This window comes from Poecilia mexicana, unplaced genomic scaffold, assembly GCF_051168715.1.
Source record: "Poecilia mexicana isolate PSO_F unplaced genomic scaffold, ASM5116871v1 scaffold_12, whole genome shotgun sequence".
Classification (NCBI taxonomy): Eukaryota; Metazoa; Chordata; class Actinopteri; order Cyprinodontiformes; family Poeciliidae; genus Poecilia; species Poecilia mexicana.
In genome coordinates this window covers 10,539,859-10,560,868 of record NW_028263381.1, presented here as the reverse complement: position 1 = coordinate 10,560,868, position 21,010 = coordinate 10,539,859, and the positions used below count along the sequence as shown (strand labels likewise).

The window sequence follows — 21,010 nt, the reverse complement described above, 5'->3', positions numbered from 1 at the left end:
TCTATCAAAGTTGGGTTTTCTTTTAAAGGGAAACTTTTACTTGTAATTGTGCACTGAAATATTGCAACAGTGGTACTTATTTGAATGAATCCTGCAGCTCTGCAAGTTCCAACTCTGCTGAATCACAGTGTACCACATTAGCATTTTCCACAAAAAGCATTTTCTTCCACCTGAATAATTTATCATCCAAGGACTTCTTCTTGTAGATCTATTACAGAATTGGAACAGGACAACTGTTTCCTAGAATCTAATTGGCAAAACAGATGCTGATTATTAAAGAAATGGATTATAGATTTAAAGACCGATGACTATTCCGTAAGGGGAAAATACTTTGTGGTGAGGCTTTATTGTTGTTTTTCACATTAGAAACTTTGTATTGAGCTAAAGTGCATCTGGGAAAAAGACATGTAGTTGACCTGGACAATACCTCTGCATAAGTTGCTGTTTATGATGTTTCCATTTTAATTTTAAAACAAGATTACAGTACCCTCTTGTGTCCAAAAGAGAAAAATACAACCAAAAGGGGAAAATGCTGTAAGCAAAGAAAACGTGGAAAAACTGAAACTGTATGACAGCAGCACAATTGTTTAAGCATTCTTCTAGAGAGTTCATATGCAAATATTTAGCTACACAGCAACCTTCCCACTGGTCATGTGGGCCGCCAGGTGTTCCATTGCATTATTTCTTTACGTCCAAATTGCTTCTAGATAAACATCACAAGTCAGCTTTTCTCCTTCTGGCTGAATGAAGCAATTGTAGCTAATTGCAAGTCCCTAAAACACGAGGAAAATTACAAAGGATAATTATTTTTAACTGTTTAAGCAGCAAAAGGGTAACCATCACTCACAGCACGACTTCCCAATGAGAAGTGGTAGGATTGGGTCAGTGTCTTGATAGAGGTCTTCTAAACAGTAGGATATGAGGCTCTGAAAGAGAATTTGACGAAAACTTCACATAACTAGGTAACGGTATAATTAATTTCTACAGTTATTTTAAGAAGAAAGCTTTTTCCAGTTCCAAGGTAGGCTAATCTTAAATCGTTTTGTTCACGTACCTGGTTCGTGTATCATGTATTGGATCCAACCTCGGGACTGCTGCACTCCCAGCTGTCTCCACTCATCTTCAGATATCAAGTGGGATTTTGGGACATGCTTAGCCATTTCCTGAGGTAGAACAACATGCCTAAGCAAGAGAAGAAAAAAAAAAGACTATTACTTTTAATAAAACAACTAATTATGTCTATTTGGCAAAGTTACACATTCTTTCCTGTCAACAAAACCCCTGGAAAGTATTTCAACTCCAGACTTTTCCGGAATTTTCCAGACTACAAACCAGCTATATCAAGACGAAATAGTCATTATTGCTTCCTCAGAAACAGGTATCTTTAGGACTGTACTGTAAAGACTACAGAGGAACTTGTGCCCATATATCCAGAATAGATAAGAGCTGAAAAAAACTCATCTAACATAAGCTTTTCCACAGGTCTCCAATTAGTACGACTAAATGATTAATGAGATGCAGCTGTGCACGGTGATGCCTTGAGGAGCCCCAAGAGAAAGTGACGTCGTTGTATGAAAGCTATATAAGGTGTAGGTTAATACACAACAGCCACATTAATGTGGCACACCGGTCAAAGTTTTAGAAGCGGTACAGGTGAGTCAAATAAATAAATAAATAGACATTTTGAACAGTTAAACGTGTTTCTTAATAGAATATCTATTACTCAGCCGGTTTACTGACAGAGACATGGCTGCTCACCTGTATTCATACTGGTCGTCCATGTACACGTTCGAGTAATAAATCTGGCTTCGAGACATATTTCCAGTGAAGATGAACATGAAAAGTTTGTAATCAAACTGTAGTTACAGAACAACACTTAATGTTGAGGTTTTTGTCTCGCTCGTGTAAATTTCACCGAGGCTGTGATTGGATAGTGCATGTCACGTGACCAGAACCCCCCCCCCCCATCAATCAACCGGGCGCAGGTGAGGGTGTTTTTACAAATGTGGAATTTTAATGACATTTGGGGGATTGCATTATAATACCAAATACTGTTTGGTGTGCTTAGCCTTAAATATGAGTTTTTTCTTTGCTGATTAATATTTTATCTTCACTGTGTTGCAGTATACTGCAGACATTTTGGCTTCACAAGCAGAGAGGGGGGGGAAAAAAAGCTTTTCTGCGGCACTGGTGTAAGAGAAAATAATGGATTTTTTCCTGTACTGAGACTCTGTTTAAAGTAGATGCAGTACATTGCAAATACTACCTACTCTGATAACCATATTCTGGTGCCATCATTGATGCCTGCCTAATGGGTAGCTAGTTATCCATTAGGTAAGCTTAGTACACCTGTGTGTAATTTCATCCCAGTATAAATCCGGGACCACACTGGAGAGGTCAAGAATATAGTTGACGAAAAGAACACAATCTTCTGGTACAAAATGCATGGCAGCATCATGCTGTGGTAATATCTTTTAGCAGGGACAGGCAAACTTGTCAGAGCAGAGGGAAAAATTGATGGTGGTTATTATAGTTAAGTCCTAGTAGAAAACATATAAAACGCAGCTGGAGGAATGAGTGTCATGAGCACAAGTCTAGCACCACATGTTGTCATTGGGCAATTAAACCACTTGGCTGCAACTCTGTGAAAATAATGCATGAATATATAAGAGCAGTGAGTTTAGCTGGGTGAAGGGGATTTTGCAAGTGTGCTTTGAGTATCTTGACTAGACATACAAGTTGTTAATGAATACTTTAAAACTTCAGCAGGACATTTAGCATACAGTATTATACTACATGTGACAAACAACCCAATCAGAGTCCACACTAAATCGTGGCAAGACTTGGAAAATTTATGCTCAGACACTTCATAGTTGGTCTCTCTCAACTTAAAGAATTTTCAGTACAATACGCCATGTCATGCATGTGATTTATTTTCAGTTTGTTTTTGTTTTTTTGCACTATTGTGACTGTTCTTCTTACTTTATTCAGAAAAGTTCTGGTAGCATAAAGAGAGATCTGTGGATAAAGAAAATATTGGGTCACTAAATGCATCTCAAAATCCTTAAAACCCATGTTGGTTTATGAGAGATGTCAAAATAAATTTACCAAATGTTTGACCTGAAGTGTTAAACAATGTTGTGGTAGAGGTGTTGTAATCCCTGAAAGTGGTGCTAAAGTTGGCCTTTGTGGCAGCAATTCTTCAATGTGTATATTTTTCTAGTAGTGCAGACTTGTATCTTCATTAGCAATAAAGTAGTTAATCATTTTACCAGAATCCTGTTGTCACACTATTGATGTGTTTTATTGTTATGGGCTCACTAAAAATATCCCATTTTACCAATTAAATGCTTCTGTTTTTTTTTTTATATATTAACCGTTTTCCCTCTAGCTTGCCTGGAACTTTTTTTAGCATGGCTTTGGTAACTAGGCAACAGCAGTCAAGTGAAATATTTGTTGGATTCCTTGCCGTCTTTCCTTTTTCCTACCCCACCTCTTAACGACTCCATTCAGTTTATTTATATAGCTCCATTTCACAACAATCGTCATCTCAAGGCACTTTACAAAAAAATTCAACAATTCAGAAGTAACTTGAGAAACCCTAATTGCACCAAATAATGTGCATAATGTCTTCTGGAATCTGCAAATAGACAAATGTTTAAAAAAAAAATAGATGCATAATTCTCCCCTTTCCTGTTATCTATAGCATTGATCACAAATGCAGTGCTTTAAACAGAGTTAAGGACATGAACCACAGTCCTTAACTGGGATTCAGGATGTAGGAAAGGCATCGATTGAACCTCCATGCTTCATTTGAATGCAGAAGATCTTTAATGGATTTCTTTCTTTAACTTAAGTGTGTTTTACTATTACAAGTGTTATCTAATCTATGGATTGCTTTCTTAAAAGCACTTTTCACAGAATGAATCTATTCTGAGAAGTCTTCACTTTGAAGCTCTGCTGAGTAGAAAAAGGGGACATCTAGTGGCAAATGTTTTGAAATGCACTTTTTGACACAAAAACAGGACAAAGGAAGGCTTGCATGGAAACAGGAGAATTAGGCTCTGCTAAAGAAAGTGTTGGGCTCTGAAACACTTTTTCATATTTTGTTTGGTCTGAAACTTTAAGCATGCCAAATAAAAGAACAAATGCAGATAATCAAAAAAGTTCTAATATCATAGAGATAACCAGAGGAAATGCAAAAAGGATCAAATTATTTTAAATGTCTTTGTATGGGGGGGAAAAAGATCTAAAACTATGTGGTTATGTGTCAAAAGTAATTGATTTTCTGAATTTCTTTATATGTAGAAGAATTTTGCCTCCTCGTCAGAATTGTTTTTTAAAAATCATTAATGGCTTTAACAAGGCCACTGCAAAATTATTACTTTGCTTCTTTTGAGCCATTCAGAATAGGATTTGTTGCCCTGCTGCTTAATTCACATGTCGTAAATTGTTTACAGGATATTTTCCTTCTGGATATTCTGGCAGAGGTCAAAATTCATGGTTTCATCAGTAATAAGTTGAGGCCCTAAAGCAGCAAAAAAGTCCAGGTGCATCCACCACCTTGTATTGACGGTCAGTACTATATTCCTTTTCTAAAATGTTGTTGGATTTATGTGACATAAAAGGATGCACATGTGAGAAAATAATTTTGTTAGCAGTTTGATACTATCAGGATGTTTTTTTTTTTTTTTTTTTTATAAAATCCCTAAAATGTACTATTTTTGTTGTACTTAAATCTAATGTAATCTAGTCTAGGATTCATTTTGGTAAATGTTAGACTGACCTTTGTCTTTGTTATAAATGTTTTTTTAATATATTTTTTGTGGGGGTCTTCCATGGATGCCATTTGTGTCTAGTTTGTCAATGTTGATGCAGCAACCTCCTGAATGAGTGGTTGAATACTATCTGTCGGCGCATTTATTGTTTGAGAAGTTTTGTATTTTTCAGATTTATTCAGAATTTGGGGGGGGGGATGTGTCATTTTTCTAGTTGAGGACTGGTGATCTTACTGATTGGCAGGAGCAGTTTGTTTAATGCATGTCATATGTGTGTATTCTGGTCTACACAGAACACGTACATGTGAGCAAACACTGAAAATGTCCTTGCATTAGTCCAAATTGATTTTCCTGAAGTTGCTGTGCAAAATAAAGGGATATTGACTACTTTTTTTTTTGCTTTATCCATCATATTTTTTAGCACTTTTTGATGCCACTTCTTTTTTTTTTTTTTTTTTCCCCCCACTGTGACATTTTTATTTTTGCTGTCAAAAATGTCTAAGCATACCTTGCATTTGGAATACAATGTTCCATTTATGAATTACATGGCACCCATTCACAATAAAGACAGGACAGATGTATAATTCATATCCAATTACAGTGTTTACTTCAGTTTTAATAAATTTAGTCTAGTTATTTTTCAGCTCAAAATATATTTGCAGTATAGTGACCGCATCTCTAACATATAAACAGTAAATTAGTAATTAAATGTGTAGGTGGTAACTGTTGACATGAATGTGAAGGAAAAAAGGTGATGATGAAGGCAGTCTGACACACAGGGGTGGCAGTGTTTCTTCTGTTTAATATTTTGCACACATTTCTTGTACTTTGTTCATTTATGAGACCACGGAGGAAATGTGCTTTGCAAACATTTCACCCTCGTTATTGTTTACCACATTTCTAAGAGGTTGCAGAGAAGAGACAAAACGCAAACGGCTGTCTGGAATGGTTTCTTCCACTATTCTGCAAGCCTCCCCTGAATGAGTCATCCAGCTGGCTCCTCATTGGATAAGACCATGCCATCCCAAGGGATTGCCTTAGAGAGGCAGAAAGGCCTTGCTTCCATTCACAGAAACACTGCTATGCCTGCCTGTTATTTCATTCACATAAAAGACTAAATATCGCATGTGGGGTTTTTTTTAGCCCTTGGCTTCCTTTTTCTCTTTCCTCTTCTTGTGGCATACAAGGACCTGCCTCATCATCCCTGCCTTTATGTTTGCCTTTGTTTCTAAGGAGAAAAGGCAGACGTGCTTTTTTTTTTTTTTTTTTTTTTCTCCCTTCTCTCTTGCCAGGCAGGAAACAGAGATATTGGGAAGGACTGCAGTGCGAAATCTGCAGCACAGTGAGAGCGGAAGCTGCTTATGAATGAGTGTCAGTATTTCAGCTTTGCTAAATGCTGCTGAGGACATTTTATACAGATGTGCGCTTTCTGCTGACTGGGGGAGACAATGATGCTGTGCTGCTGCGTTTCTTATCGGCTTTCTTGAGCTTTTTATCATTTTGGCGTATTCTCCTGAGAAAAATGTCAGTCTCTGCTTTATTTAATTATTTTATTCGCTTCTTTTATTCATCACATTTCATTCAGACAGAACCAGTTGCTGGGCATTTTTCTGAATCTTTGCCATCTTTCTAAAAGTCCAATTATTCTGTAATTTATGTTTGGTTTTCTTTGTGGGTGTTTTGGCCACATTCAAGTTAAAATTATAAATATTTTGGAAAATTTAAGCTAAATATTTTTTCCTCTTTACTCAGTTTAAATTTAACTATGTTGGAGAGACTGTTAATACAGATTAACTGGTAGATTTTTTTGTTTGTGCGAAGCTGCTCTCCGGGCATGGTGTCTGCTTTGTTTTGCTGATCTGATAAAATAACATGGGCCATATATTTCCAATCATGCCAGCTTATTGCAGCATATTTCTTTTTAGTTATTTTTTCCCTTTAAAAAATGTATATTTTGGAATTTTTATTAAAATTTGCTAATTTCTGGTTAGTTTGAGGTAATATCTTTACATATTTTTTTTCTCTATGAATTTCCTGCCATTTCAAGATCTGATTTAATGCAGATTAATTTTTTGCCAAGTATGATCATTACAGTTCCCTCCACCTCCAATTCTTCATTTACTGTCCTCTGAGAAGCAAATAAGAAAGCAAGGAGTTGCAGGGAATAAATATGAGTCTAGGGAATTTAAAAACTGATTGGTTCTAGTGTGCTGTTGGTGGGAGTTTTTTTTCCTCTCCCTCCAACAGGAAGTGATTTGCAATGTTCAGCAAGCCTTTTGTTGAGAAGGTTTTCTCAGATCAGTGAGTCATGCTTCAGCTCTGAGCCGGCAGGCAGCAGCCAGCAGAGAGTATTTGCTCTTTCCTTGCAGTGTCCGTGATCATCGGCGACATTCATCTCCCTTCTGTTCCAGTTTTGAGGAATTTTTTTTTTTTTTTTTGAGGAGCAGCTCTAAGAAGAAAAAGCAGAAGCATCGCAGCTTGAAAAGCTGCACCCCAAAAACTGGCAGGGTTTTTTTTTTTTTTTCTTTTAATCCTCGACTTCTTGTGCTACAGTGTTGTATTTCCACAGATTTTGTCTCTAACAGATTGGATTTCTGTTCTGGATTTTTATTGAGAAACGATTGGACTTTGGTGACAGCAACAGCTCTGCACATTGAACCGCCACTGTAAATTCAACAGAGGGAAAAAAAAAAAAATTAGTCAGGTGGCCTGTGATTGCTGAGAGGCGTTCGCTGCCTGTGCTACTGCTGCTATGTTACAGGAGAGGGTCATCAGCGCGGTTCGGCCACGTCTGCCTGCACGCCTGTGAAGGAGGCAGGCTGTGTGTGTTGGTTGGTGGAGAGAAGAGGAGCGAGCCATAGAGAGAAGGGAATGCTTCACCGTACCAAGTACAATCGCTTCAGGAATGAGTCGGTAACATCCGCCGATGAGCTTCTCCACGGCCTGTCCATGAACCCCAAGGTCTCGGCCTCCTCCCAGTCTGCAGCCGAGACGTCCTTCGCACTCCCAAGTGAGGTCCAGCCCTCCTCCACTGCTGCCGTCCCTTCCAGCAACACAACCAGCCATGGCTCAGAGCATCTGGAGGATGGAGGCACCACCCTCTGCACCCTCATCAACAAGGTCTCTGGCCTGAAATTCAGCAACTCGGGCAGCCTGCTTGGCATCAAGGGTCTACCTTCAGCCGTCAAGGACCTGGCCGTGTCCAAGCTGCAAGGGGGTGGGGGTGCGGGCTCCAGCCCCAGCAGCGTGGCGGCGGCAACAGCCGTCTCTGGTGTGGGAGGGTCTCAGTGCAGCTCCCATTCGACCCCCTGCACACAGTTAGAGACAGCTGTCAGCATGAGCAAGAAGAGCAGACTGGACGATCTCCAGCCTAGAGGAGAGGATTGGAATCCAGGTGGCGGTGGAGGACTGGTGAGCAAGCCCTCCAGAGGATGGCTGCATTCGAATGAGAAGATATCTGGCCCAGGAGTCACATATGTTGTGAAGGTTGGTGGACTTTCCCTCTCATTCTTTCTCTTTCAATGGGAAGAGATTAGCTACCTCCGATGGGATTAGAGTGAGAATGCAGTTGTGCATCACAACATGCCCTTGAGTGGGTGTGTGTGTGAGCTGGCTACTGCTGAAGGTTGAGCAATCAGAAAACAGACATTGAATAATTCAGGAAATGCAGAAGGTCAACACCGGTGGAAAAGTAGAGACAAAGCCCACGATGGTAACATGAAAAAAAACAGGCTTTAAACCATTGGTTTATCTGGTATTCTCCTGTCTGTGTCTGAAGCTACAGCGTTATGCTTTTGTAACCATGGTGATGTGTTATTTCTGTACATCGTGCACCTCTCCGAGCTCCACGGCTGCGTTGGCTCCCTGAAAACGGCTGAACGGGAAGAGACTCATGGTGTTTGTCTCATTGCAGCTGTTATCTCTCCCTAATGTTCTTCAGCCATCATGCATCATTTAAGTTGGTGCACAAGTAGAAGAGCTGCAAATGTCATCATGCCAGCAATGAGTCACTAGCACACAGTGATGCCGAGACCTGACTCTTCAAGGAAAGACAGATATGGGGTGATGGGATGGAAACAATTTTCACTGAAACCATTAAGTGATCATTGTTTTATAGTTTAATTGAATAAAATGATCTTTTATTCATGCAGCAGATTGAACAAAGCACTTCTTTAGTTCTTAGGAAGGGATAAACACACCCAGTGAGACATGCTATATACTAAATCAAGTTAAACAAGATGACGAACATCATATGATGCCTACTACAACTTTTCTGGATAAAGCCTATAGTCTGTTTGACCAGTGTGGCTTTCCATTAACTGCTTCAAGGCAGACAGCACTTATTTTTGTCCAGTCAATGCTGCTGTGACAGGGGAAATGGGTCTGACTCCCCCAACCCCCAGCTCTTCCTGTCAGTTTGTGTCCTGCATGTATCGAGTTCAGCGTGGCGTTTCTGCTCACAGCACTTTTAATTAGCGTCATGCGGTCAACCCTCATACATCATGCACCATTACACTAGAGAGGGCATCGACTCACTGACATTGTTTACCCTCACTTTACTTCTCCTTTTGTAGCCGTTTGGCAAAATAAGAGTCAACATGAAATGATTCTAGTTCTATTCACTTATTGGAAGTAAAATTGTTACCATTTGTGGTACTATTGTGATAAAACGGTCTTTTTAGGAATTTTTTTTTTTTTTGATAGCATGACGTAGCAACCACAGCCCCACAAACATAAATACTTTAATGCCATACCATTTGAAATAGACCTACAGAGAACACCAGTTCTGAGCTCTATAAAGTATAATTTGTATCACTAATATGCATGCAGTAAATTCATTTAATCATGTTTTTGGGTCTACTCATGTTTGTTGATCTCATGGGACACAGAATGGAAAAAATACAAACAACTCTGACGATGCAGTACAGTTTTCACACATCAACATTTGGAATTAATCATTGTCATATGTCCAAATTCTTATTATGAGAAGAAAAAAAATTAACAGTAAACACTGCAATAAATGTCCACCCTTACCTTCCAACCCAACCTTGAAGGTTTGTGGTCATTTGGTGATAGGCTGGATAAGCTCTAAACACGTCCTACGTTAACTTCCGGTTGAATTTATTAGACTGACTAAAAAGCCCTATTATTCAACCTAGTGGAGTTACGTTTTTAAAATATTAAGCAGCTAATCTCAAACTATTAGTTTTCACAAACTGTCATGCTCTGTGTTTTGATGCTTGGCATGTCTGTTAATCCCTGGGTGGTATATTCTGTCAATGTCTTCAAGATGCTGGTGTAGTAAATGCTTTGGGAATAAAGTTCTGCAGGCTGAACTTTGGTTAGTGAAGTTTTTGTGACAAACTACAGCCTAGTCAACACAACCAAATCATGACACAATCTTGGCCCGTTCATAGAGAAGTCCCTCCGGTCTCTGGACAGCATTCGGAGACCAACACAGATTCCCCAAAGTAAACATGCTACCACATGCATACGTTCCACGTTTACTTCTTTGGGTCCTGGTGGTGGATTGTCTGCCGCTGCATCTGGAATCCATTAGAGTAGATTTATTGGCTCCCTTGGTTTTAATATTTACAATCCCTCTTTGCCAATAGGACAACGGTACTTTTCTTGTAAAACATTTTGTAATGTTGCATATTTTTTTATAGATCATCCGGAGTCTTTGGTCCTCTGTTACATTCTTCTCTTTAGCCCATTCCACTGGATTTATTTTGGGTTTACGTAAGGGGACTGAGATGGCAGTGGGATGAGATGCTTATTTTTATTTTTTTAGTTCAAAAATACTTTATGTATCCCAAAGGGAAATTAAAGTTATTGCAGATGGTGATGAAGTGGACAGGGAGGGTCTCTAGTAGTAATGAGTCCTGCAGGATGTACTAACAGCTCAATATCCTGGCAGGAAAGACACTATTCCACAGTAACATGTCCTGGATGACACCATCACTTGTTGGCAAGAACTGCTAATCCACCTCATTTGCTTTTTGCTGCTGCTCTTTAAGTCTCTCTCTGATCGTATGGGTTTCAAGGCCGATCTTGAGACGGCGGAGTCCGGGATATTCTTGACTTTTATGATTGAAGAGAAGATTTTAACTTCCTCCTGATTTCTCTGTTCTTTGGTCCTGCTCTGCATCCTTGAAGCCTCTTTTTCAACTTAGTCATAGTTCAAGTATAATCTGAGCTTTTGAGATGCTAATCAGCAGCTCCTGGTTGTAAAAACTGGTTGTCACAGCTGTACATAAGAACTGTCTTTCCAACTGCACAGCATCCAAAACCAGAGGGATGACTCTCTGTAAAGCAACCAGTTTTTGATAATTTCTAACAGTTTTTATTGAAACTTGGAGATTGCAAGTCCTTGTGTATTTCTGCATGTTGCAGTTCTATTTGTTTTAAGCTTTTTAGTTATTGCTCGGATTGTAAATATAGGCACAATTTGGGATGAACCCAGTTTTTGTTTCTGATTCTAGATGTATGAAGATTAATACACATCTGCCTCATTTGAACAGCATGTTCACCAGTCTTTCCCATTTTGTGGTGAAGAAGAATCATTTTTATGAAACATTTATGCCCTGGGGGAAACTGCAGAGAAGAAATGTTTCAATGCTGTGCTCAGAATAAGTCTTCTCTTCCAATTTTAGAACAGTTTGATATATTTTTGGCCTTGTGGAAGTGAGCTCTTATTGGTGGTTCTGAAAATGGATAACACTGTCAGTCTGCAAATGTCACTGTGACATGGACAGTGTTTGCCAAAAGTTGCTGAATGCACCCTGGAGAATGGAAAAGTCATCTGCAATTTATGGTTTTAATACATTTAGTTATGAAAAAGTAGGGGCAACATTAAGGTTCTTGGATGCCAAATTAAGAATATGATTCTGCTAAATGACAGGAATTTGTCAGCACAAAATGGTCCTGGTTGGTGCAGTGTTGTTCAAGCATGAGGTGTTTGTAATACGAGTAGCTCTTGTGTACTGTGACTTGACTTCATTGCAAGACACAGATATTAAGATAAAGCACCGACATTACTTTTATCTTTCAACCCTTCCTTTCTATATTCCTTCCTTCCGTCCACATGTCCTTCATGTTTTGGGGTTTTTTTCCACTCCCTGTGTTCTTTCTTTTTGCTTTTTTAGCCTCTATTTAAAATCTGCCTGTAGAAACATCTGCCATAGATTCTTAATAAACTTTCATGTTGCAAGGGAAGGAGAACTCTTGGATAACTAAGTTTGGAGAATTCTGGATTTTTTTTTTTTATTGTAAAAGAACCCCAAGAGCTGGAAAGTATGGCATGAACATGTTTATGAAAATACAGCTGTCTGCCTGAGGACACCAGCAAGGAATAAAACTGATACTTTTAACTTTGAGCTCCCTGTATGCATGTCATACAACACTAATACACAAGCTCAAAAGGATGCAACTGGACAGGTGTTGATACAAATACTAAAATTTTGAATACAATGATTATGAATCCACAACAGGACTGTAGTGACTTTGATCCGTTTCCTGACCAAATATGTTATATTTACATAAATGCATGATTTTGTTTATCTCAAAATTTTCATTCTTCTTTGCAGTATCTGGGCTGCATAGAAGTTCTACGATCGATGAGATCCTTGGATTTCACTACAAGGTCACAAATAACAAGGTATGTTCAAACATGGTGTGGTTTTCTTCATTCAAATTTTTGTGTTTTATGGCTTGTTGCTTTTAATATTAAAATGGTAGCTTCTATAATTATTAAAACACATGGCTGTCTCATATTTCCTGGTGACAGTATCTCAAATAGAATAAATGTAAAAATATTGGACTACTGATTGTGTTTTAGACGATATGGCTCACTGCCTAGGTCACAATAACAGCTCAACAGTTTAAAGACAAAACAGAAATTTTGTTTCACAAACATTTTTGTTTAAATACGACTTTGCATGTCCAGCTTATGGAAAAAAACCCTCCACCATGTACCAGAGCTTGCTGAATATGCTGACGTTAATGCTTTTTTTAAAAGCATTTCAGTTACATTTAATCTAACATCCTCTACTTGGTGTAGGAACTTCTACTGTCCCGAGTAGAGATCCCAAAGTTGGAATATACAACTTGTATTGTGGAAAAAAAACACCAACAAAATGTTTACAATTCAAATGTTCATCTATGTCTTCATGCAATAGACAGACAGACATGTTTAACATTTTGCTACATACCATGAAAATGAACTAAAGTATAATGATGTAGTTGATTCTGTTGTGAGTGAATATAAAATGAGCAGTTAGATTTAAATATTGTATACAAAAGATAACATGAACTATTTCACTGTTTAACCTTAAAGAAAAGATCAGTTACTTGTTTAGTTGATTAACAAATGACTGAAGCTCCTTCTTCTGTAAGCCCATTTTTCAGTCTGTATGTATATTGCAGCAATGACACACAGTGATTAAAGTGACTCAGACCCTGACAATGACTCAGTGGCTCTATTGTGTCAGAGTCCAAATGAGCCCTCCCCCCTCCAAAAAAAGTAACAAGCAAAATACAATACAGAGACAATTAAACCCATTTTAATAAGAGTTGCACAAGTTAGAAAATCTAATTGTATGCATCATTGTAAAACATTAAAAATGATTGATTCATCAAAGGTGTGTGTAATAAAATGCTGCAAAATTCCTGCATGATGCCATATTTTTGATGAAGATGACTTCTTTCTAGTGTATCTAAGCAACAAAACATTCAAATCATTGTCCATTAAACGGGTAAAGCAATCATTTTTATTGATGTAAACTCTAATTATTTGTTCACTTGGAGGTTTCTGTCACTCCATAAGTATTTTTGAAGTTTGTTACTGATGTGCAGTGAAACAAAGTCTGATGGGAATTGGTTTGTCTTGTCCACTTTTCTGCATGACTTCCTGAGCTTGGCATCATTAGTTTGGAAAGCTGTCGCTGTAGCCCCACTGTCACATGATTAGCCTTTCTTTTGTTCAGAATGTCAGGCAAAAAAAACATAAGTTACAGGAGACGAGTTATTAGATTTATCAGAAAGATAAGTCTCTTATTTTTGAATTGTGCACATTTCTTATTAAATTAGTCCTATTGTTAATCACGTAATTCATGTGGTTGTCTTCTGTGTATGAATTCTTTCTTGCTCAAAAGTGTAAGTCTGAAACATAATCCCATTTCTTCATTTCCAGCAAATTCAACAGCTTCTTCTAACTTGTGGACAAGCACAATGTAGTGCCTGTCTGAAGCACAGGTATTTAGAAGATGAACACGTTGACTCAAACACATTTTAATCTGTGTAATGAGTTGTATGCACAAAAGTTAAGCATCTTCAAAGTTGGTGGGAAAAAAATGCATTCAAATGACTTAAATCTAAACATGGTCCTTTAATGTAGGCAGGACTACATTAGAGGAAAAATTCTTTGCTAAAAACTTGCAGGAAATTTATTGTTGCATCACCTTTAATAATGACTTGTTTGTTTTTTTTTTTTTTGTTTTTTTTATATAGTGTTGTAATATCTTCCGTCAAAATAAAATCTACTCTAATTAATGATTTATTCATTCATTACTATAGCTCTATATTAATTTAAATATTGAATGGTTTTAAAGCGGATTTAGATTTGAAATCAAAACTAAAATAAAAAATCTGTTTTGGATAAATACAATAGTAACTGATTTTCAGTAAGTAACAATGGGAATATGATCCATGTTATTGCTGATGACGCTGAACATGGTTGTCCTCTTACCCTCCCTGCAGGGAAGCCATCAGCCTGGTGTGTGAAGCAGTTCCTGGGACCAAAGGAGCGCTGCGGAAAAGAAAGGTATGCCGACAAACGGAAACGCTGTCCAGATCCCAGAAGAATATACGCAAACTGCTCAGTAGTTTGAAGAGTAAAGGACATTAGATATTCATTTGCCCTTCTGTGGTTTATTTATAGCATCCCTCTGTATGTTTTGCCCCCACTCCTTTTTACCTTCCTGTATGTGAAATGAGGCAAAGAAGGGAGATGAAGACGAATGGCGCCATGTCTGCGTGGGCGTAGCTTCAGCCCACGATGTATTGCACAGTGCTTAGTGACTCATGTAGTTCACAATATCTGTGATCAGGAGGCTGAGCTGCAGTGTGTGTGAGTGGATTCTGTTTGTGGGCCTTAATGTGAAGCATTATTCTGCTCTCTAAAGCTTCCTCAAATGTCAGAAAAGGGAATATAACAAAAACAGAATGAGTTCCATCTAATTTCTCTGAATGGAGGTTCTGATATTAGATGATGTTCCTGTGGATGTGTGACAAATGCGTGATCGTGACATAAAACGGAGTATCTTAAATAACTGTCCTGTTTAATCTGCCCACTCTTTTAAATGGGATGAAAGTTATATTTGGCATCAGATTCAGACTGGAGATTTTCCCTTGTGGTGGTTTGAGTTTCTTAAAAGTTTAAGATGGGGGTCAGAAATCTGTAAGTTGAGGGGTTTTTTCTAGTTTGCATGAAACAATAAAATTTTTTCTTCCATCTCTGCATTTCTTCCCCTGCTCCATTTAGCCACCATCCAAAGCCCTGTCCAACATTTTAGGCAAGAGTAATCTCCAGTTTGCTGGCATGTCCATCAACCTGAACATCTCCACCAGTAGCCTCAACCTAATGACCCCTGACTGCAAACAGGTCAGTCTCCAACAATCCCCAATTATGTCCAAAATTAACTCATTATGGGTGAGTTAATTTTGGACTTTTAAACTTTTTCACAATGATTTGTATGTGCACAAAATATTCAGTTTACGAATGCATTTGTTTTTTCTTCTGCCAGATCATTGCCAACCATCACATGCAGTCCATCTCCTTTGCATCAGGTGGAGATCCTGTAAGTATTTCCAGCATTAATTTTCAGTTTACCAACATAGATGTTTTAAAGAATCAATATCTGCAATTTAATGCAAATTACTTCACTCTGTCAAATACAACTTACCACATGATATTGACCCATTTCAATGTATTAGCAGTATTAGATCAGTGAAATTTACCAAGTTATCATTTATTCTTGTAGGATACAACAGATTATGTTGCCTATGTAGCAAAGGACCCGGTCAACAGAAGAGGTGAGGATGCATTTCTGACATTCATAAAACGGTCTAATGTGCAGCATGTTCTTTACTGCTGTAATCTGACGCTTCTCAGCATGTCACATCCTTGAATGCTCCGACGGGCTCGCTCAGGATGTTATCAGCACCATCGGCCAGGCGTTTGACCTTCGCTTCCAGCAGTACCTGCAGTGTCCCTCAAGCAAGATGTCCTCAGTCCATGACAGGTAAGAAGTTCAATATCAATGTTTGAATTGTTCTTATACAGGTCTGGAAAAATATGGCTATTTAGAAAAAAGAAAATGGATATTTGAAAGATTTTTTTTTTCCTAGTTTTTCTTAATTTTCTATTTTATAAATGCTTTTACACTGACTTGGATTTAATTGACCTGCTTTGTCTTTGATTTGATTTTAAAATTTCCCTTGTCAAATGGATGGATTAAATGGACAGACTTTTCACTACTTTCTAGATGCTGGACTATTTCAAATAAAACTTAAGCTGAACCTGTAATAAATAAAAGTTAAAAAGACAAGCAACTTACTAAGCATACTTTTATTTTTAGCATTTTTATAAATAAACATAGTCTTTAAAGCAAAATATGTTCTGAAAAGCCTACATTTATGCTAGGATTCTTCAGTTATTTGGTAAATGCAATAGTTACAAATTTTGAGCAAGATCTTCTGTAAGTAAGCCCTAATCATTGTTTTGTGATTTGAAAGGTGAAATTGGTGTCTTCAAAAGTAATTAAACACTGAAAATATTTTTAATAAGGTTGAAATAGAAATTGTAAGCTTCATATGAATTCAGTGTTAACATTACGGTGAATAAACTTTTCTTAAGAGGTGAAACCATAACTTTTAAGAAACGTTTGTTCAATTTCAGCATTTAGGTTCTGCTTTACATATAAATTTAATGGTTTTCCATGTTTAATGCTTTTTTTTTTTTTTTTTTTTCCCAGAGTATTAAACATGGAGGAGTTGGCATGGACAGAGGAAGAAGAGGAGTCAACAGAACATCCTTATTATAACAACATCCCTGGCAAAATGCCACCCCAAGGAGGCTTTATTGATTCTCGACTGACGAATCAGAACGCAGCATCTGAAGGCGGCCAGGTAGAAGGTTGATAATATTCTAAAGCGCCATAAAACAATCGTGGACGGGTTTTGTCTTAAAAAAAAAAATAAATAAATCGGCACCTCATTTAAGAAATTTGCTGAGATGGCAGTCTTTTTGTCTTTATATGCTTTTGATGTGAGACTACAATGCCATTAAAAAGTATTGTCTGTGTTTTTAGTTGACTTAAATGTCATATCAGACAAAACTTTGTTCTCAAGCTTAAGGTCACAAACTTATGGCAGGATATTTATCATTTTGGTGCAAAGCACAAATTACAGTTACAATGACGGTTCTTGATGCTGAAAAATGGCTCCATCAAAATGTTTGACTGTCGGAACAATCTTTCCCCCAAAATGTTGTTTTATGCGACATAAGGGGACACACACCTTCTAAAACATTCCAACATTTTGTCTTGGAATGTTTCCATGTGTCATTTTGTCCTGGTCAGTTCTCAACTTCCCAATAGAAAGGGCTATTCACATTTAATGCATAATTTAACAAGGGCAAATATACATACTTCCTCTCATTAAAAACATCATTTTAAATAAATTTTTCTGTATTTATCCAGGTTATTATTGATTATTAAAATGTATTCTGAAACCTTTAGGTGTGACAATGTCCTACGATTTGTATGTGCATTTGTTGAAAGATAAATTCACTGCTTGTGCGTTTGATCAGACTGGTCCGGGCTCGGTGGATCAGACGTACTACCAGGGACGGCATTGTGAAAACTGGGCTGATGAAAGGAAAGCCATCTTCCTGCAGCAGGGTAGGAACCACCAAACGCTCCAGTACAGTAAGCACATATTTACTCCTGGACCATGTTGTCACTTCAGCAGGCTGACTTTGGCTTTGTTTCTTTCAATATTCAGGATCTTTTGATATCAGCGGTTTCCCAGAGAATAAAGGTCAGACACCTAAAGCAGCGGAGATGCCCATGTACGTGAACACCCAGCAGATTGATGCCCAGGTGCTTGCAGCTCTCCAGGCTGAAGCAGAAAATGCTACAAAGGGCATAGTAGAGGCAGGCAAAGAGAGCCCCCAGAAGGACCTGTTTGACATGAGTAAGACTTGATTGATTTCTATTTAAAGTTTAGTTACCATTGGTTTTGCATAATAAAATTAGATGATTCTAACTTGGAATGCTTTGAAAAGACAAAATTTTTTTCGGCCCAATATTTTTGGAAGAGATTAGTTCAATTGTGTTGATTAAAATACAAAGACCTTACAAGTTAAAAGCTCTTGTCAAAGTTTTGTAGTTTGAGCTAGTTTTCTTGCAGCTGTTTTTTGCTGATGGAATTAGACCTCTTGTCTTTATAGGTTCTGCATAGGACCATTGAGGTTTGGGCATTTTTGACCCATCACTGTTTCAGTGTTACTGGTGCATATTAGGTCTGAGGTTTGTCTGGGCCATTGCATCACTTTGTTTTACTACTTATTTGCCCTCTTGCATATTTAGCTCTCATGTCAGGTGTATAACTGAGTATTTGTCCAGAAACAATTGCTGGTAAGTCATTTGTAGTTTTATGTATGGTATGAGAACTGTCATCAGTAGCTGGTAAACCCAATTAAAGCCAAAATCATCATGTGTAAAGTTTTTTGCTTTATAAAACTGTGCTATTATACATGTATTGGTACTACTGTTTTAAGATGAACAGAAAACCCTTGAAATAAATGCTTTTGACATTTAAATAGAATACTTATGTTAAAATTACTCTAAAATTGATTAAGCAAGATTTTTATTTTATCTTGTAAACTTTTATGAGAATTTAGGCATCTATAACTAGCTTTTTTCCTGGTCTTATATGATATGACGGAGGTCAATTTCTCTTGCCAACACTTTAAAATGAAAGACATGTTAAGATGACATTCAGGATGTACACGATTCTTTAAGCCGGTTTCTCTTCCAAAGGCCCTGGAAACTTTCATATAGTACATAGACAGTCTGATGCATCAGGGCATTTAAATAAAATCTTGTGTTAATCTACTAGTATAATGAAAATGCAGCCCCTTCAGCAGGATTTTGTAAAAAAGTTGGATTTAAAAAAATGCTTGTTTCTTAATGTGGGACTTGACTACCTCAGTGAACATACTTGAATAAAAAGTTAAATCGTGATAAATTGTTATGCTACTGTAATAAAAGGTACATTTATTTTAAGGATTTTTAAACATCTTTACCAGGGGTGCCATTAAATGCAGAGGTTGCTGTAATTAAAATAATTACAGCAGTTCACAGCTTTACCTCTTTATGCAAGTCTTATTTAATTACATCATGTCAGCAAAAAGATAAGAAGATAACAGTGTTAATGTTTTATGGCTTTATTCTTTCCTCCTTTTAACCCCCAATTTGACTTGACTACTGATTTTATATAGTCATATGAAAAAGTATTTGTTCCCATACTGATTTCTTCTGTTTTTGCTCTTTTATCACTAATCAGATTTCAACAAAAGGCTCAAATAATCTGAGCAAACTGTAAAACCAAAATATAAACCACTCAAACCACTGTGACCTTATGTGAAAGATATAATTACCCCCCTTGTAAAATCATGAGTGAACTTTGAACACAATTTTTGGGAAGTTAAATTAAATTTCAGTCAACACGGTGGAAACTGCAAACTGTTCTGACGACAAATGGTTACAAGCCATTTCTCAGACTTTGGGACTCCAGTAAACTGCACTGAGACCCATTATCTACTAATGGATGTACATGGAACAGTGCTGAACCTTCCCAGATTGGTCTGCCTACTTCCCGTAAATGATGCAATGCGGAAATATTTTTACAATCTTCTGAACTTCAATTTTCTGTCGTGACTCTAACTTTCCTCTCATGCACTAGAGCCCTTTGAGGAAGCCATTCAGTCCCAGTCCCAGCCACTGGCCCCAGGGCAGTCCCAGACTCAAGTGTCCAACCTTCAGAAGGCGGCTTCTGTTGACAACTCCAGCCCTCTCCTTGTCCGATCTTTGGCTTTCCGCGCGCAAGAGGAGCTGGAAGGCCAGACATGGTACCATGGCAAAATGAGCCGGCGTGATGCTGAGAAACTGCTTAAGAGCGATGGGGACTTCCTTGTCCGCACGAGCACTACCAACCCAGGGTCCTACGTTCTGACTGGTATGCACAATGGACTCTCCAAACATTTACTGCTTGTGGACCCCGAAGGCACGGTAAGAACAAGCTATAAAGGCGGGTTTGGAGCGTGAAACCAAAACTGATTCTTAACACCTGTGTTCTTCTTTTTCAAAGGTGCGGACAAAAGATCATATATTTGACAGCATTAGCCACCTTATTGGCCATCACCGTGACAACAATTTGCCAATTGTCTCAGCTGGGAGTGAACTCTGTCTCCATCAGCCTGTTGAAAGGAAATTGTGATGCTTGAAATGCCTGATGGGAAGCAGAGGGCCTTTAGACGCCCTCTCCTCCTGGAACTGGAAGATGCCTACAAAAGGCTCAATGTGCTCAACACTGACCTGCTTTACTGGAGTCACTGGAGTACTCGAGATTTGTTAAGGATTAAGGAAAACTATTTATAGAATTGCTATTTTGTTGTGATGACTGAAATGCTATATTTTTGAGAAGAAAAATCAGTGCATTTGGACTTGATACTTTGATTTGGTGTTTAATTAAAGAAACAATAAAGCGACAAATTGTTCTTGTAGTTTAGACGCAGTGCAAATAAAACCTCAAAGAGGCAAGAAGAATATTTTAAAAATAAACTCTAAACTAAGTTTTGTCTGTCAAGCACAACCATATTTCTACTGAACATGTAGCGGAGTAAAGCTTCTTCTCAAACAAGACGGAGGCTCGTATTTCCTTTACTGAACCCTTTTGTTCAGTATTTATTGAAGAGGAAAAAAAGGGCTTCAGCCGATAAAAACAGAACAACAGCAACAAAAACTGCTCGTAACCAAGCAATAAAATCAACAAAGCAAGATAGTGACTAAACAGTAACAGATCCTTAAGCATTCTTCAAAATAAAAGACTTCCTCTATTCAAATAAATCATGTCTTACACTGAAATATATTTCACTTCGCCTTTGT

General features: G+C 37.8%; 2 protein-coding genes across 4 annotated transcripts; one reads left to right on the top strand and one right to left on the bottom strand.

The window, feature by feature from the left end:
- Positions 1 to 438: 438 nt before the first annotated feature.
- LOC106903215 (cyclin-dependent kinases regulatory subunit 2) lies at positions 439 to 1,839 on the bottom strand. Of its 2 annotated transcripts, XM_014966852.2 has the most exons (4): positions 1,759 to 1,839; positions 1,055 to 1,182; positions 848 to 926; positions 439 to 773 (listed from the first exon to the last, which is right to left on the bottom strand). In XM_014966852.2, exons 1-3 carry the CDS (start codon positions 1,836 to 1,838, stop codon positions 883 to 885), a joined length of 252 nt encoding a protein of 83 aa, XP_014822338.2. In that variant the 5' UTR covers position 1,839; the 3' UTR covers positions 439 to 773; positions 848 to 882. The 2 variants fall into 2 exon arrangements, with proteins under 2 accessions (XP_014822338.2, XP_087867026.1); XM_088010900.1 differs by having other exon boundaries at positions 439 to 926.
- On the top strand, positions 1,377 to 20,698 carry shc3 (SHC (Src homology 2 domain containing) transforming protein 3). 2 transcript variants are annotated; one of them, XM_088010899.1, is made up of 15 exons: positions 1,905 to 1,985; positions 2,125 to 2,192; positions 4,461 to 4,575; positions 7,540 to 8,264; positions 12,368 to 12,438; positions 14,538 to 14,601; positions 15,322 to 15,441; positions 15,584 to 15,637; positions 15,821 to 15,872; positions 15,952 to 16,081; positions 16,814 to 16,967; positions 17,650 to 17,740; positions 17,844 to 18,035; positions 19,809 to 20,134; positions 20,214 to 20,698. In XM_088010899.1, the coding sequence occupies exons 4-15, from the start codon at positions 7,650 to 7,652 to the stop codon at positions 20,340 to 20,342; spliced, it is 1,998 nt and encodes a 665-aa protein (XP_087867025.1). In that variant the 5' UTR covers positions 1,905 to 1,985; positions 2,125 to 2,192; positions 4,461 to 4,575; positions 7,540 to 7,649; the 3' UTR covers positions 20,343 to 20,698. The 2 variants fall into 2 exon arrangements, with proteins under 2 accessions (XP_014822335.2, XP_087867025.1); XM_014966849.2 differs by lacking the exons at positions 1,905 to 1,985; positions 2,125 to 2,192 and adding an exon at positions 1,377 to 1,653.
- Positions 20,699 to 21,010: the final 312 nt, after the last annotated feature.